At 48.7% G+C, this 14726-nt stretch overlaps 1 protein-coding gene across 2 annotated transcripts in view; it reads left to right on the top strand.

Annotated features, from left to right (window-relative positions):
• Positions 1 to 2629: 2629 nt before the first annotated feature.
• The window catches only part of SLC5A11 (solute carrier family 5 member 11), a 57387-nt gene continuing 45290 nt past the window's right edge, over positions 2630 to 14726 (top strand). The window contains exons 1-2 of one of the 2 annotated variants that reach the window (XM_086375270.1): positions 2630 to 3083; positions 13609 to 13767. In XM_086375270.1, the coding sequence (XP_086231396.1) occupies positions 13633 to 13767 (135 nt within the window). In that variant the 5' untranslated portion in view covers positions 2630 to 3083; positions 13609 to 13632. The remainder of the gene's footprint in view (positions 3084 to 13608; positions 13768 to 14726) is intronic. The other variant, XR_015154614.1, reaches the window with a different exon arrangement.

Raw genomic sequence — 14726 nt, 5'->3', positions numbered from 1 at the left:
AGTGATAAAAGTGGTGGAATGAACTAGAGAAGGGTAGAGATTGGAGAAGGAAATGGCAATCCACTCCAGTATTCTTGCCTGAAGAATCCCATGGACAGAGGAGCCTGGCGGGCTGCAGTCCCTGGAGTTGCATAGAGTTGGACACGACAAAGCAACTGGGCAAGAGGGTAGGAATATGCTAACTTCATAAGAAACTTCCAAAAGATTCCCCAAAGCGGTTGCACCACCCTCTCTCCTATTCTATTTAAAAAAATATTTATTTGGCTGTGCAAGGTCTTAGTTAGGGCACGTGGGATCTTAGTTGTGGCATATGAAATCCAGTTCCCAGACCAGTGATCAAACCAGGCCCCCCTGCGTTGGTGAAATAGTTAGGTGTCATTTCAGGGGGGGCTCCTTAGGACTCTGGTACCATAATTCTTTATGTCTCAGTGTAGAAAAGAATTGAGTGAGAGGCAAAGTGATAGATAAGCAGTGATTTATTAGAATAGGATGCTTGTGAAGGTTACAAGTGGGTGACTGAGAAATGCTGCTCCCTGAGAACTGAGGCTACAGTTTCATAATCCAATGGAAAGTGGGAGGTGGAGAAGAACTTGTTTGTCTTTGTTGAACAGATGTCATGCTTCCATCATCAACTCCTCCTTCAGGTTTGAGTTGGTCAGCCTGAGTTGGTCAAGCTAGTTCTATAAATTATTGTGGGTAGTTCAGTGGTAAGGAGTCCTCCCACCAGTGCAGGAGACTCAGGAGATGCCGGTTCAATCCCTGGATCAAGACGATCCCCTGGAGAAGGAAATAGCAACCCATTCCAGTATTCTTGTGTGGAGAATCCCATGGACAGAGGAGCCTGGGGGGTTATATAGTCCATAGGGTCGCAAAGAGTCAGACATGATTGAGTGACTAAGCAAGCATACACATGGTCAAATTGTTGTTTTTCAAGTGTGCAGAGAGGTTATCTCAGGGGGTCATAAACTTACTGAGCTTACTGGGCAGTATGTGGTCTCATGCCACCATTTTTGGGGGGCAGTGGGGACATGTCTCATGCTCCTGCTATGTGGTTTTGTTGCTAAGCAAGTCAGCTTGATTTTGTGGTTGAGCAAACCTGCCCTCTTGAGTGATCATTAACTTACAAGGGTCTCTCATATTTTTTCTACTTACACTCCCGTCATGGAATTAACTATTGAATCACCTATTTTGTCCATTTACACTATCCCTATCATTGAGTGTGCAGAGTCTCAGCCACTGAACCACCAGGGAAGCCCCATTTTCTACTCTTTACAGTATCGAACGAGAGCCAAAGAAGCTGGACAATGAGAGAAACTGTAGGAAGCAACGTTCCAGGGACCAGTGGGCCGCAATCAGCCCTCATAGATAAATAACCATAAGGCTAAAATTCTGGACTTGTCATTTTTCCAGAACAATTGAAGGTCTGGCCCCATTTGGCCTGTGTTCCCCCAGTTGGAGCTGAGTCGTGGCTGGGCCGTAGCTCTCCCGCCCACCACGGTGCCGTCTGCTTTCTCACCCATCTGTGTGCTTTGTTTGTAGCACTGTAACCAGGGAACATGCCCCTGATCCCCCAGACATGCCCCTACAAAGTCAGGACTGGATCTTGGCTTGATGGAGCCTGTTCTGCCTTTCTGGTGTTGAGTCTGCAGTCACAGACTGTCCATTCCCCGGCTGTCTGTCCGCCAGCCACCTTTTCTGATTCCAGCTGTTCCTTCTGTCCATCTTTCGCCCTAGGCAGGTCCCCTGTTCATGCTGATGTCGGTCCAATCGCTGAGTGTCTGCGCATCCAGGCCGCCTCTGTCCACTGAGGTTGTTTCTACGCCACCTCCACAGGCCCTGCAGCGCTCTGGAAGAAACGCTCTGGGTTCAAATCCTGGTTCTGCCACTCACAGCTGGTGACCTGGGCAAGCCACTCACCCATCTCTACCTCTGTCTTCTCATCAGTAAAATAGACATAATACTATCAGTCCAGGAGGCTTGTTGGAAAGACCAAGTGAGCAGAGATGTGGAAGCATTCAGAATGGAGCCTGGAGCATGTCGATTCTCACCATGCTTTCTGAACTGCTCTGAGCCAGGGGCTGCCCCCACCCAGGGCCCAGGTCAAGGGAAGGAGGCCGGAGGTGGCCTCTGTGGTGGTGGTGGTGGGGAGGCGGCCAGCACCCTGCTCTAGCCAGTGGCTGTCCTGCGGCCGTGTCGAATGGCCAGATCTTCAGATTGTTCTGGTAAACTGGGAAATCCAGAGTCATTCAATCCCTTTTTTTGCAAACGCTAGTAACTATCCTTTTTCTTTAAAAAAAAAAATTTTTTTTTGAATGCTCTGAGCATCCAGTGCAAGCCTTCCGCGGTCCCCTACTGCCTGTCCTGGTCTTGCGGGCCCCCGGCCACGGGCTCAGTCACTCCTGACAACTCCTCTGGGCTCCAGGCGCCTGCCTTTGTCCTGCCTCGGTCTGGAAAGCGCAGGGCAAAGGAATCGAACAAAGGTGGTCACTGTTACTGGTGCTGTCCCAGCGGTGGGGCCGCCGCGAGTGCCCTCCTGGGACTGTCCCTCTGTCCCCTGCGTCCCCTGCCAGCCTCTCCCCTCCCCCGCGTCCAGCTCGTCCCAAGCCCGCCTGTCCCCAGCGCGGAGGCGGGCCAGTGGCAGAGTGGGCGAGCGGGCAGGACGCGCCCCGGGCGGCAGCCGCTGCCCGCCCCCTCGTTGCCATGGGCCCCCCACCAGGTGAGGAGGTGGGGCCATGTGGGCGGGGCTCAGGTCAGCCCATCTTCTCCGGGACCTGCTCAGAGTTCAAGTTCAAGTTCAGGGTTGGGGCTGGCCCGGGGCCTCTCCTACCGCCCTGGGGGAGATCATTGACGCTTCCTCTAACCCCTGCAGTAAGCCCAGGCTGGAATTTGGAGTTTGACCTTCGAGGAGCCTCTCTCAGCAGGCGGGGCCGGAGGGAAGGCCACCGCTGTCTTTTCAAACTCTGGCTGCGAGGGAAAAGGAACCCAGAAGGTTCTCCCACCTCACGGCCATTTCTATCTCCTTCCGCCTCAGACGCCGCCGCCGCCACCGGTACCCAGGGCAGGTTGGCCCTGCACCGAGACAGGTAAGACTCCGTCCGCCACTCCCGCAGCCCCCAAATTGATAACCATTCGGCACACAGGGGGCAGCTACTCCGGGGACCGGAGGCAGAGCTGGCAAAGGACCGGGTGGGGGGGCGCAGAGCTCCTCTCCTGGGAGGGGGCTAGTCCTGCCCCCCACACACGGGTTGATGCAGCCCGAGCACGCCGTGCTGGCGTCCCAGATCCTCCACTTACCCGGTTTCAGGCTCCTGGAGTGAACATTTCTCCTCATCTGTCAATTGACAGTGTGAATCAGCGCAGCCCAGCCACAGGTGTAGTGGACTTATGAGGCCCCAGGAGATAAGCAGGTGCAAAAATACCTACATAAACAGCGAAACACTGCTGGGGGGTGAGGGGGTGAGGGGGTAGAGGGGGCACTGCCTGTGACTTCCATGCGACTGCTGTTAACTGCAAGCAAATAGGAGTCACTGATACATGGCAGGCACGTGCAGAGAGCTTTGCGTGGTGGACCGGAATGGCTGGCCCAGCCACCCTAACTCACGGCAGAGACCGATTTGGAAAGAAACGCGCCCAAGACTGCACAGATAGTGAGCAGAGACCGATTTGGAAAGAAACGCGCCCAAGGCTGCACAGATAGTGAGCTGGAGAAGCTGAGACTCAGCTCGGACAGCGGCGAGCTTATCCACCAAGTCTGGTTTTCAAAAGGTGTCTTCATGATGATTCTGGGGAGCAGGTGGGAGAGATGCTGTCCTTCACTGGACATCTTGAGGATATGACTTTGGGTGGTGGTCGGTGGGGCAGGGGGTCACAGTTGTGTGTGTGTGTGTGTGTGTGTGTGTGTGTGTGTGTGTGTGTATCCTAATTCCCTGACCAGGGATTGAATCTGCGCCCCTTGTATTGGAAGTGTGCAGTCAACCACTGAACCCCCAGGACAGTCCCAAGCTGGGTCACAATTGCGAGTATATAGCAAAGGCTCAGAAAATCCCCCATTTGTTTGTTATACAAGTCTACTCAGTGCATGGGGACTTCACAGGTGGTGCTAGTGGTAAAGAACCCACCTGCCGATGCAGGAGACATAAGAGACCCAGGTTCTATCCCTGGGTCGGGAAGATTCCCCTGGAGGAGGGCATGGCAACCCACTCCAGTATTCTTGCCTGGAGAAACCCATGGACAGAGGAGCCTGGTGGGCTCTAGTCTACAGGGTTGCAAACAGTCAAGTATGACTGAAGCGACTTAGCTCGCACACATTGAGTGCCTGCTCAGAGGACACAATGTGAACGAGATGGACAGAGCCCCTGCCTTTGTGGAGCTTACACTGCAGTGGGAATGCGTGGGAATGAGAGAATCGTACAAATCAAATGTCCTGCTTGATTCAACAGTGATGGGAAGTCGTGTTTGTTATGATGGCAAATCATCCAACTTAGACTAAAGCCAAGAGAAGACTCCTCTGGGGCTGAGACAGTAGGGTGCCATCCGAAGGATGAGTAGGAGTTCACCAAGCCAAGAGGGAAGAGCATGGCAGGTGGGGGGAACAGAATGGCAAAGACCCTGAGGCAGAAGTAGCACCCATGGGCTAGAAAGAAGACCAGGGTGAGATGGGGCTGGCAGAGCAAGTCAGCAGGCGCTGAGATGCTTTGAGCAGGAAAAGGAACCCATCTGATTTATGTTCAAAGATCTCTCTGGCTTCCATGTGAAGGGAGTGGATTCCAAGGAAGCAAGAGTGGCACTGGGGAGGCAAGATTCTTCCTCTGCTCTAGACACCAGTGATGGTGGCTTGAATGAAAGCCAGAGAAGTAAAGTGAGAGGAAATAGATGGAGTCCGGCTCTGCTTTGGACATACAACAGAATGGAGTCAGAGGTCAGTTCTGGGAGACTGAGATTCTGGGAGTTGAACAAGAGACACTATAATGTCTTTTTTGGTATGTTTGCCAGGCCTAGCATCTTTGGTGCTTAGACACAGTACCTGGATGTGCTCATAGGCCACTGGATGAGTGAATGAATGCAAGAATGAATGAATGTAAAATTGAATGAATGCAAGATTTGAGGATGACTCTCGGACTTCTGACCTGAGCAGCAGAGTGGATGAAGTTGCCGTTTAGGGAGATGGAATGGACTGGAAGCCCTTGAAGATCACCGTCTCTATGTTGGATGAATTACCTTTGAGATGACGACTGAGACTCCATGAGAGATTCCATGCCAGCACTTGGGTGGACAGGTCTGGGCTCAGAAGGTGCCCTTTTGACATCTGTTCTCTCTAGGAGCTATGAGACAAGGTCATCACTGAAGTGGGGAAGGGGCTGGAGAAGAAGCCTCACACGAGGGTCCCTTGTACTCACACCTGTTAACCCCACAGGGACTCTTTGTGGAAAGCTGTCAGGCCCTACTGTGCCCATGGTTTTCTAGCTAATGACCGGGGAGGTGGCTCTTTCTAACAGGCAAGGGACAGTCCCAGTCTCTGCTTCAGCCCAGAGATCCCCAGAATCTGTCCTCTGGTCTCTTTCTAGAGATCTGTTCCTAACAAACCGTGTGGCATTAGCTGTCTGGGCAGGCAGAAGTGGTCCTCCTTCCGTCCTCTGTTCTGCTGTTTGAGGCTCTGATGGCCTCGCTCAGCCTTTACAGTACTGACCCCCTCCCTCTTATGGGGCTGTCTCTACCATCAGCATCTTGAATTTGAGCCAAAGGCCAGGCTTATGGCTGAAGAGGGGGCAGTTACCTTCACAGGGGAATGGAAGAAAAGGGTGTGAGGGGTTGCCGGCCCTGGGAGGTGCAGCCTGTGTGGGCCCGTGTGGTCACCTCTGCAGTTTTCCCTGCTAAGGGCCCACGTGCCGAGCGGTAGTTGAGAACTTGCAGATCAAGCCCCGGTTGGAAGTCCCAGTTCAGTCATTTACCAGTGGCGTGGCCTTGGGGCCCCAGCCTGGGCTTTCTGTGGGGTTAACCAGAAACTCGACCTCTTAGGGACGCTATGTGCTTAAAATGAGATTCATACACGTAGAGGCCAGGATCTGCATGACCACAGAGTCCATGCTCTCTCTCTTTTTTTCTTTTAATGGTTTTACAAGAAGAATGTGTTGGGACTTCCCTGGTTGTCCGGAGGTTAAGACTCTGTGCTTCCACTGCAGGGGGCTTGGGTTCGATCCCTGGTCGGGGAACTAAGATCCTGCATGCTGCTCAGAGTGGCCAAAAAGTAAAAAATAAATAAATAAATGCTTAATGAAAAAAAAAAAAAAGAGAGAAGGACGAGGTCAGATCTAGTAGGTCTGATCACATTCTATAATGAACTTGATTAATGCTTTTAGCAAAACTGTGACATAGGCCTGATTAATATCCCGATTTTATAGATGAGAAAACTGAGCCTCAGAGAAGTTATTTGCTCAAGATCACAGAGCTAGTGAGAGGTAGAGCTGGGATTTGAACTGGGCAGTGCAGTTCTAACGTCTTTACAGGTGATTGAAGTGCATTTATTTCCCAGAGAGTTTTTAAAAACTCCAATAATTGAAATTTGTAGTTAGACAGTCATTGTCATCTTTACCCAGTGCAGAATTCTTCCCTGGTTTCTGTCTCCATCTCTCTCATTCTCTGTCCCTGTAATGGGTTTGTTATTCGTCAGCAAATAGGCCTGCATCCTGGCAAAATAGTTGGTACTATTTTTCCCATCAGCATGTATCCATATTTAACATACATGTATGGTTTTATGCTGTAAATCTTGTTCCGTTTGTCTCTTTTTCTTTCATTATGAAATGTTTCAGATGCACACATGTCATAAAGAATAATGTGGGGGGAAATATAATGTAGCCCCACCCGTAGATGCATGTAGAGGAGCCAGCCTAAGAAACCTAAATGCAGTGAAGACAGTCAGAGCCCCCACCCTGCTCTGGGCATGCTTGCCCATCTTTGCCTAGCACTGGGGCTCGGAAAATTTCCACATCTGCTTTGGCAAGTTATGTAAGCGGCCAGAAGGAAAGGGTTGAGCAGCCATCTCTGCTTGCTGAATTTCCTCTGTTTTGGGGCCAGTTGGCAGCAGTAAGGGCAGGGTGTTCTTGCAAACAGGGCCGCTGTTAGAGTGCCTGCTTTGCATAGACTCCTGTTAACCCTGGCCTCCCACAGGGTGGTTCCGTCCTTGGAAGTGAAGCCCTCCGGGGCAGTGCAGAGGGTAGCTCTGGGCATGCAAGGGGCTGCAAGGGGCTGGGTGAGCTCTCGTGAGGTCGGGGACTGGGTGAGATCTCGCGAGGATAGGGGCCAGTTTCACTGTCATCACCAATTTGTCCCCCGGGCCTAGCACAGAGCCTGGCACACAGCTGGGGCCTAATAAATGTTTGTGGCAAAGATACAAGTAGATGGAGGGAAGGAGTGAAGGAGGGGAGGATAGAAAGAAGGAGAGAAGGGCAGAGAGGAAAAAAGAGAGAAGTCAGTATAGGGTAACAATGAGCTTCAATTCAGGACCTGAGTTTGAATCCCACCTCTGCACTTCCTATGACCCAGAGGCCAGTGGCACAGCTGTGACCTGAACCCAGCTCACTCTTACTTCACTGTGGCTCCATTTCCCACCTGTAAAATGAAAGTATAACCTGGGTGGCTCAGTGATAAAGAATCTGCTTGCCAATGCAAGGGACTTGGGTTCAATCCCTGGGTTGGGAAGATCCCCTGGAGAAGGAAATGGCAACTCACTCCAGGATTCTTGTCTGGGAAATCCCATGGACAGAGGAGCCTGGTGGGCTACAGTCCAGGGGGTCACAAAGAGTCAAACACAACTCAGACTGAACAGCAACAAGTGTGTTTGCCTCACCGAGCTGACCAGGATGAGTAAGAGAATCAATGCAAACTGAGTTCCAGGCCCGCAACTTCAATAAATAGCTTTAGAGATGATCCCTGTTACAGTGATAGCATGGCTTTGCTGTACGAGGGCATGTGGAGGGCTCCCCTGGGACATGTGGCCAAGGCTCCAGCACTTGGGTTCCGCAGCCTCTCTGGTCCATGTTGCTAGCTCCTATTCCCATCCTGAAGAAAGCCGTACATCCTGGCCACCGGCAGGGCCCCACCTCCCTGGGACTCGAGAAGAGCCTGGAGTCAGTGCCAGCCTCCCAGAGCCGGTGATGAATGGCTTGTTTATCTGCTCCTGCCCCTCTCGGTGCCTGGCAGGCAGAGGCCTGGAAGAGGCAGCTGGGAGCGGGGCTGTGGACGGGGGAGGGCTGGCTCACCAGTCTGTCTAATGCCCCTGCTTCCTTCCTCCCCTTCCTCCCTTTCAGACCTGCAGAGTTTTAGGACAAGCCGCCCCACTCCCCAGTTCAATATAAATCTCCACCTTAAGCTGCTTCCCTCTTCCTCAAGTCCCCAGTGTTGGAAGCAGCAGGGTACTTGAAAGCAGTTGAAGTGTTTGAAAATGCAGTCTCTGAACCCTCCTATGCTGTTGGTGGGAATATAAATTGGTGTAACCACTATGGAGAACAGTATGGAGGTTCCTCAAAAAGCTAGAGTTAACATATGATCCAGCAATCCCACTCCTGGGCACGTATTCAGAGAAAACTCGAATTCAAAAGGATACATGCGATATTCATAGCAGCTCTGTTTACAGCAGCCAAGACACAGAAGTGTCTATCAACAGAGTGGATAAAGAAGATGTGGCACATATATACAGTGGAATACTACTCAGCCATAAGAAAGAATGAAATAATTCCATTTGCAGCAACATGGGGGGGACCTAGAAATGATCATACCAAGTGAAGTAAACCAGCACGTACAGGTGGAATCTAAAAAAAATGAACAAACTAATCTACATATGAAACAGACACAGATGTAGAAAACAAACGTATGATTACCAAAGGGAAAAGAGGAGAGATGAATTAAGAGTTTAAGATTAACAGATATAGAAACTAACACAATGCTGTAAATCAGCTATATTTTAATAATGATAATTTTTTAAAAAGGATGGTCAGGGAATCCCCTGGTAGTCCAATGGTTAGGACTCCATGCTTTCACTGCTGAGGATGAGGGTTCAAACTAAAATCCCACAAACCACATAGTCAAAGAAAAATTGAAAAATAAAACACATAAAAAAATAAAAATAAAACACACAGTTCTGCAATCAGATCTGGAATTGAGCCCCGCCTTGGGCACTCAGTCATGCGACACCACTTCCTTGTCTGTGGAGTGGCGGTAAGAACACTGCTTAACCAAGAAGGGCTTCACCCTCGAGTCAGACCTTAAGGACCATCTAGCCCCCTTGTTTTCTAGCCTCCAAATCTGCCTCCTGGTTAGAGCCTCCTTTATGAATCTCTGCTTCCACCCTTGGGAGCTCTCCAGCACAGTCTTCCCTTCCCACTTTCTCCTTGCGAGTTTTCTGGTTCAGTTAGGTTATTACCATCCCATTGGACTGATGACAATGATCATAAAACCTAAGCGTGACTGAGGCAGGGAGGGCTGAGGGATGACCTGGGATGGAATTTGGGCTTCTGCTACATACTCCTGCCTTCAGGCTGGGTCAGTGAGTTGGGTTTGCCTGATACTGGCTGGTCCATCTTCCTTCCTTCCCTCCTTCTCTTGTCCGTCCATCTTTGGATCAGTGTTATGGATCAGTGATTGTTTGGATCTTCTCACAGGTCTGAGAAGCTGTGAGCATCCTCTCAACAGAAGAGCAAGGCCCAGGCCCAGGGAGAGAAGTTCAGTACTGCACTTGCTGTGGGAAGGGATGTTAAAGGCTACTGAGCGCCCCCCTGAGGCATCTTCTCTAAATGAACGTCTCTAGTCTCCTCCTGGGTTCTAAGGCAGTGCTTTTCCACACAGGGGACATTTGTGGCTGCCGCAGCTGTGCAAAAGTGCTGCTGGCCTCGAGTGGGTGGCTCCCAGGGATGCTGCTAAACGTCTACAATGCACCAGGCAGCCCGCTCATAACAAGGAATTCAGTTCAGTTCAGTTCAGTCGCTCAGTCGTGTCCGACTCTTTGCGACCCCATGAATTGCAGCGCGCCAGGCCTCCCTGTCCATCACCAACTCCCGGAGTCCACTCAAACTCACGTCCATCGAGTCGGTGATGCCATCCAGCCATCTCATCCTCTGTCATCCCCTTCTCCTTCTGCCCCCAATCTCTCCCAGGATCAGAGTCTTTTCCAATGAGTCAACTTTTCACATGAGGTGGCCAAAGTACTGGAGTTTCAGCTTTAGCATCATTCCTTCCAAAGAAATCCCAGGGCTGATCTCCTTTAAAATGGACTGGTTGGATCTCCTTGCAGTCCAAGGGACTCTCAAGAGTCTTCTCCAACACCACAGTTCAAAAGCATCAATTCTTCGGCACTCAGCTTTCTTCACAGTCCAACTCTCACATCCATACATGACCACTGGAAAAACCATAGCCTTGACTAGAGGGACCTTTGTTGGGAAAGTAAGGTCTCTGCTTTTGAATATGCTATCTAGGTTGGTCATAGCTTTCCTTCCAAGGAGTAAACGTCTTTTAATTTCTCGGCTGCAGTCACCATCTGCAGTGATTTTGGAGCCCAGAAAACTAAAGTCTGACACTGTTTCCACTGTTTCCCCATCTATTTCCCATGAAGTGGTGGGCCCAGATGCCATGATCTTCGTTTTCTGAATGTTGAGCTTTAAGCCAACTTTTTCACTCTCCTCTTTCACTTTCATCAAGAGGCTCTTTAGTTCCTCTTCACTTTCTGCCATAAGGGTAGTGTCATCTGCATATCTAAGGTTATTGATATTTCTCCCGGCAATCTTGATTCCAGCTTGTGCTTCTTCCAGCCCAGTGTTTCTCATGATGTACTCTGCACATAAGTTAAATAAACAGGGTGACAATATACAGCCTTGACGTACTCCTTTTCCTATTTGGAACCAGTCTGTTGTTCCATGTCCAGTTCTAACTGTTGCTTCCTGACCTGCATATGAGATCCAAAATGCCAATAGTGTTGCAGATGAAAAGCCTTGCTTTAAGAACCAGGAATGTGTCACCCAGGTGACCAAGCTACTCCACCTTTGGGCAGCTCTGGTAAGAAGCAGGAAATGGCTCCCCAGTTCTTCCCCTCTCTCAGTTAATCTCCAGGTTCTATCAGTTCTGGGGCTTCCCTGGTGGCTCAGTTGGTAAAGAATCTGCCTGCAATGCAGGAGACCCTGGTTCGATTCCTGGGTCTGGAAGATCCCCTGAAGAAGGGATAGGCTACCCACTCCAGTATTCTTGGGCTTCCCTGGTGGCTCAGATGGTAAAGAATATGCCCACAATGCAGGAGACTTGGATCCCTGGGTTGGGAAGATCCCCTGGAGGAGGGCATGGTGACCCACTGCAGTATTCATGCCTGGAGAATCCCATAGACAGAGGAGCCTGGTGGGCTACAGTCTGTAGGGTCGCAGAGACTCAGACATGACTGAGCGACTAAACACAGCACAGCGCACAGAACCTATCTGCAGTTTGCACAAAACAAGTGTTCTGGGTTTTCCTTTACATTAAAATCATAGACAACTGTATTCTATATCTTATAATAACCTATAATGGAAAAGAATCTGAAAATATTGATCACTTTGCTATATACCTGAAACTAACAACATTGTAAATGAACTGTACTCAATTTTTTAAAAAAATGGTTTAAAAAATGTACCGGCTTTTTATTTTATCGGGGCTGTCTCTGATATTTCTCAGAGGGCTCTATAAAAACATGGTATATCATGGGAGTTGTTTGGATTTCTTTATAACATTTAAAATCACAAAGCATTTTCTTTTTCAGATTTAAACATTCTGGTTTTCCTCTGTAGAGTCACACTTTATTCTGTACTTCTGGAATCCAATGGATTCCAGTTTTCTTATTTCTCTTAAATTCAAAGCTTACCCAGTATAATAGGTAAAAGGATCTGACTCCCCCTTTGCATCAGATGGAGCAGTTATATGTTGAATTATCCATCATTTTAACCATAAATTGCTGTTCTTTTATTTGTCTTTTATAATAGAGCTTTATATTGATGTTTTAAATGTGTGTATGTAGGTAACATTATCTGTGAGTTTCATTTCAGTATTCAGTAAAAAGAATATTATAAAATATTTGTTATAGAAACAGGGGATAATATCCGAAGATGATGATATCTGCTTTCTGTAGAAAGAAAACTACTGACCTTAGAGAATCCTCTGAATGACACCAAAGAGCTGGTTTAATGCCTTCATAGATAATGAGCCTCACTGCCCACTTCCCTGCTCCCAGTCTTAATCCTCAGGAAAGAATCTGATGGTTCCTTAAGCATGACATGCTTATTCACATCTTAATGTCTGTGGATACTGTTGCCTTAGCCTGGAATGTACCCGCATCCCTGCTCATGGCGTGTAGGACCACCTACACATTCTTCAAAACCCAGCTCATATACTATCATCTCTTTTCCTCCATGTAAAACTAGGTGGTCTTTGCCTCACTGCCTATTGTAGAAAATTAGTAATAGTGATAATAGCAGCTATAATTTACTGAGCACAGCTGTGTGTGGCATTGTTCTCCACACTTCACAGGTACTAGATCATGACGATCTGTGAAATGTAACCTCTTATTGTCCCATTTTCAGATGGGAATGCAGTGAATTAGAGAAGTTAGGGAATTTGTCCAAGCTCTCGGGGTCAGTAAGGGGTGCAGCCAACTGGATGACTCTTAGGCTTGAATCCTTAATATGTCTGTCATTATACACACCCACTTGTATGAAACATCATATTGTGTTATTATCTATGAGGTGAGTTACCCCATTATTGGGCTGCCCACTTTGCAAGGTTATAAACACTTAGGATGATGCCTGTCATGTAGCAGGTGCTATATACATGTTTATTAAAGAAACACATTTCAACTTCCCTGATGGTCCAGTGGCTAAGAATCCACCTTCCAATGCATGGGCACAGGTTCCATTCCTGGTCCTGGAAGATTCCACATGCCACGGGACAACTAAGCCTGTGGGCCACAACTACCAAACCTGTGCTCTAGAGCCTGCGAGCCACAAATACTGAAGCCTGTGCACTCTAGAGCTGGTGCTCTGCAACCAGAGAAGCGACCACAATGAAAAAACCGTGCACTGCAAGGAGAGAAAGCTCACTCGCAACAACGAAGACCCAGTGCAGCCAAAATAAAAAATAAATACAAATTTAAAAATAAATAAACATACACATTTTATGGGCATATCCAGCAGTGAAACAAGATTGTATTGACTGGCTGAGCCTTAGGCAAAATTGCTGGCTTGACTTTCACCTGGCTGCGAGGTACCAGGGAAACAGGCTGACTCGGGTGTCCTGTTTTTCTCTCACTCCTGGATACGTGGAAGAGGGTGGTGAGACATCTATATTACTTAAGCTGTTTGTTTTTCTTTGTGTTTTGCCAAGTGAGCAGTGGGGTTGGTGAACATTAACTGTAGATTGGATGTGACTTCCTTGTAAATATTTGGTGAATGACAGAACGGATGGATTTGCCTTCCTGAGGTCTGTCTCCATCACACATCCTTCCACATGTGTCTCCCTGCTTGGGTGCCCAAGGAGACAGTTACAGAGAGGGTGAGAAGAGTGGCACCGGGTCCTGGCATGTGACACACATTTGCACTTCCACAGCGTTGCAAGAGTTCGTTCAGGACCATGGAGAGCAGCACCAGCAGCCCTCGGCTCACACAGTCAGATCCCCTGGAGGCGTTTCCCCGGAGGACGCTGGAAGCAGGAGACATCGCAGTGCTGGTTCTATATTTCCTCTTTGTCCTGGCTGTTGGACTATGGGTAAGTCAAGTCAGAGGGAGAGACTGGCTCAAGGTTTTACAGTAAGTAGAACTTGATTCTTTTTTATTTTTATCTTTGGCCACACTGCATGGCTTGTGGGTTCTTAGGTCCCCAACCAGGGATCACATCCATGCCCCATGCAGTGAAAGTGTGGAGTCCTAACTGCTGGACCACCAGGGAAGTCCTAAGAGTCAAGGTTCTCAAGTCAGACAGGATTGGGATCAGGATTAGGGGGTACAGGCAGAGTTAGAATAAAGGTTAGAGTTGCTGGGAATCTGTAATTTCACAAGAGAATCAGGAGACTCTGATGTAGTGCTGGTTTGGGGAGCCCTGGATTTAGATGATCCCTTTTAGCACAAGGAGTTCTTTACTCTTGGAAAATACTTCCTGTGTCAGGATTCAGCAGGAATGAGCCAAAGTATCTGTTTGCTATAGTAAGATCTTTTGCAGGGATGAAAAGATATCATTTCATGTCATCTCTCATCCAGTAAGACTCCTCTTACCAATATCTGCACCCAGAGCTGGAAGAAGTTACAACTTATCCAAGATCACTTAGTGGTTTAAATGTCTCTGTTAAAGTACCTTTAGGGCCAAGAAGCTCACTCCCAAAGAGCTCTGAAATCAGGCTGACCTGGGTTTGAGTTCTCAGTCTTCCTCTCTGTAGAAATATGGCACTAGATAAGGGACTACTTCTGAGCCTTGGTTTGTTCATGTATTAGATTGGCTTGATGATATCAACCTCATAGAAACTGAAAGTGAAAGTTGCTCAGTCCAGCTGTTTGTGACCCCATGGACTATAGACTGCTAGGCTCCTCTGTCCATGGAATTCTTCAGGCAAGAATACTGGAGTAGGTTGCCATTCCCTCCTCCAAGGGATCTTCCCAACCCAGGGATGGAACCTGGGTCTCCTGCATTGCAGGCAGATTCTTTACCATCTGAGACACCAGAGAAGCTCTCAC

Source organism: Bos grunniens, chromosome 25 (genome assembly GCF_055505025.1).
Source record: "Bos grunniens cultivar Pamir isolate PY7600 chromosome 25, Bosgru_T2T1.0, whole genome shotgun sequence".
Classification (NCBI taxonomy): Eukaryota; Metazoa; Chordata; class Mammalia; order Artiodactyla; family Bovidae; genus Bos; species Bos grunniens.
This window is presented reverse-complemented; position numbering and strand designations above follow the sequence as displayed.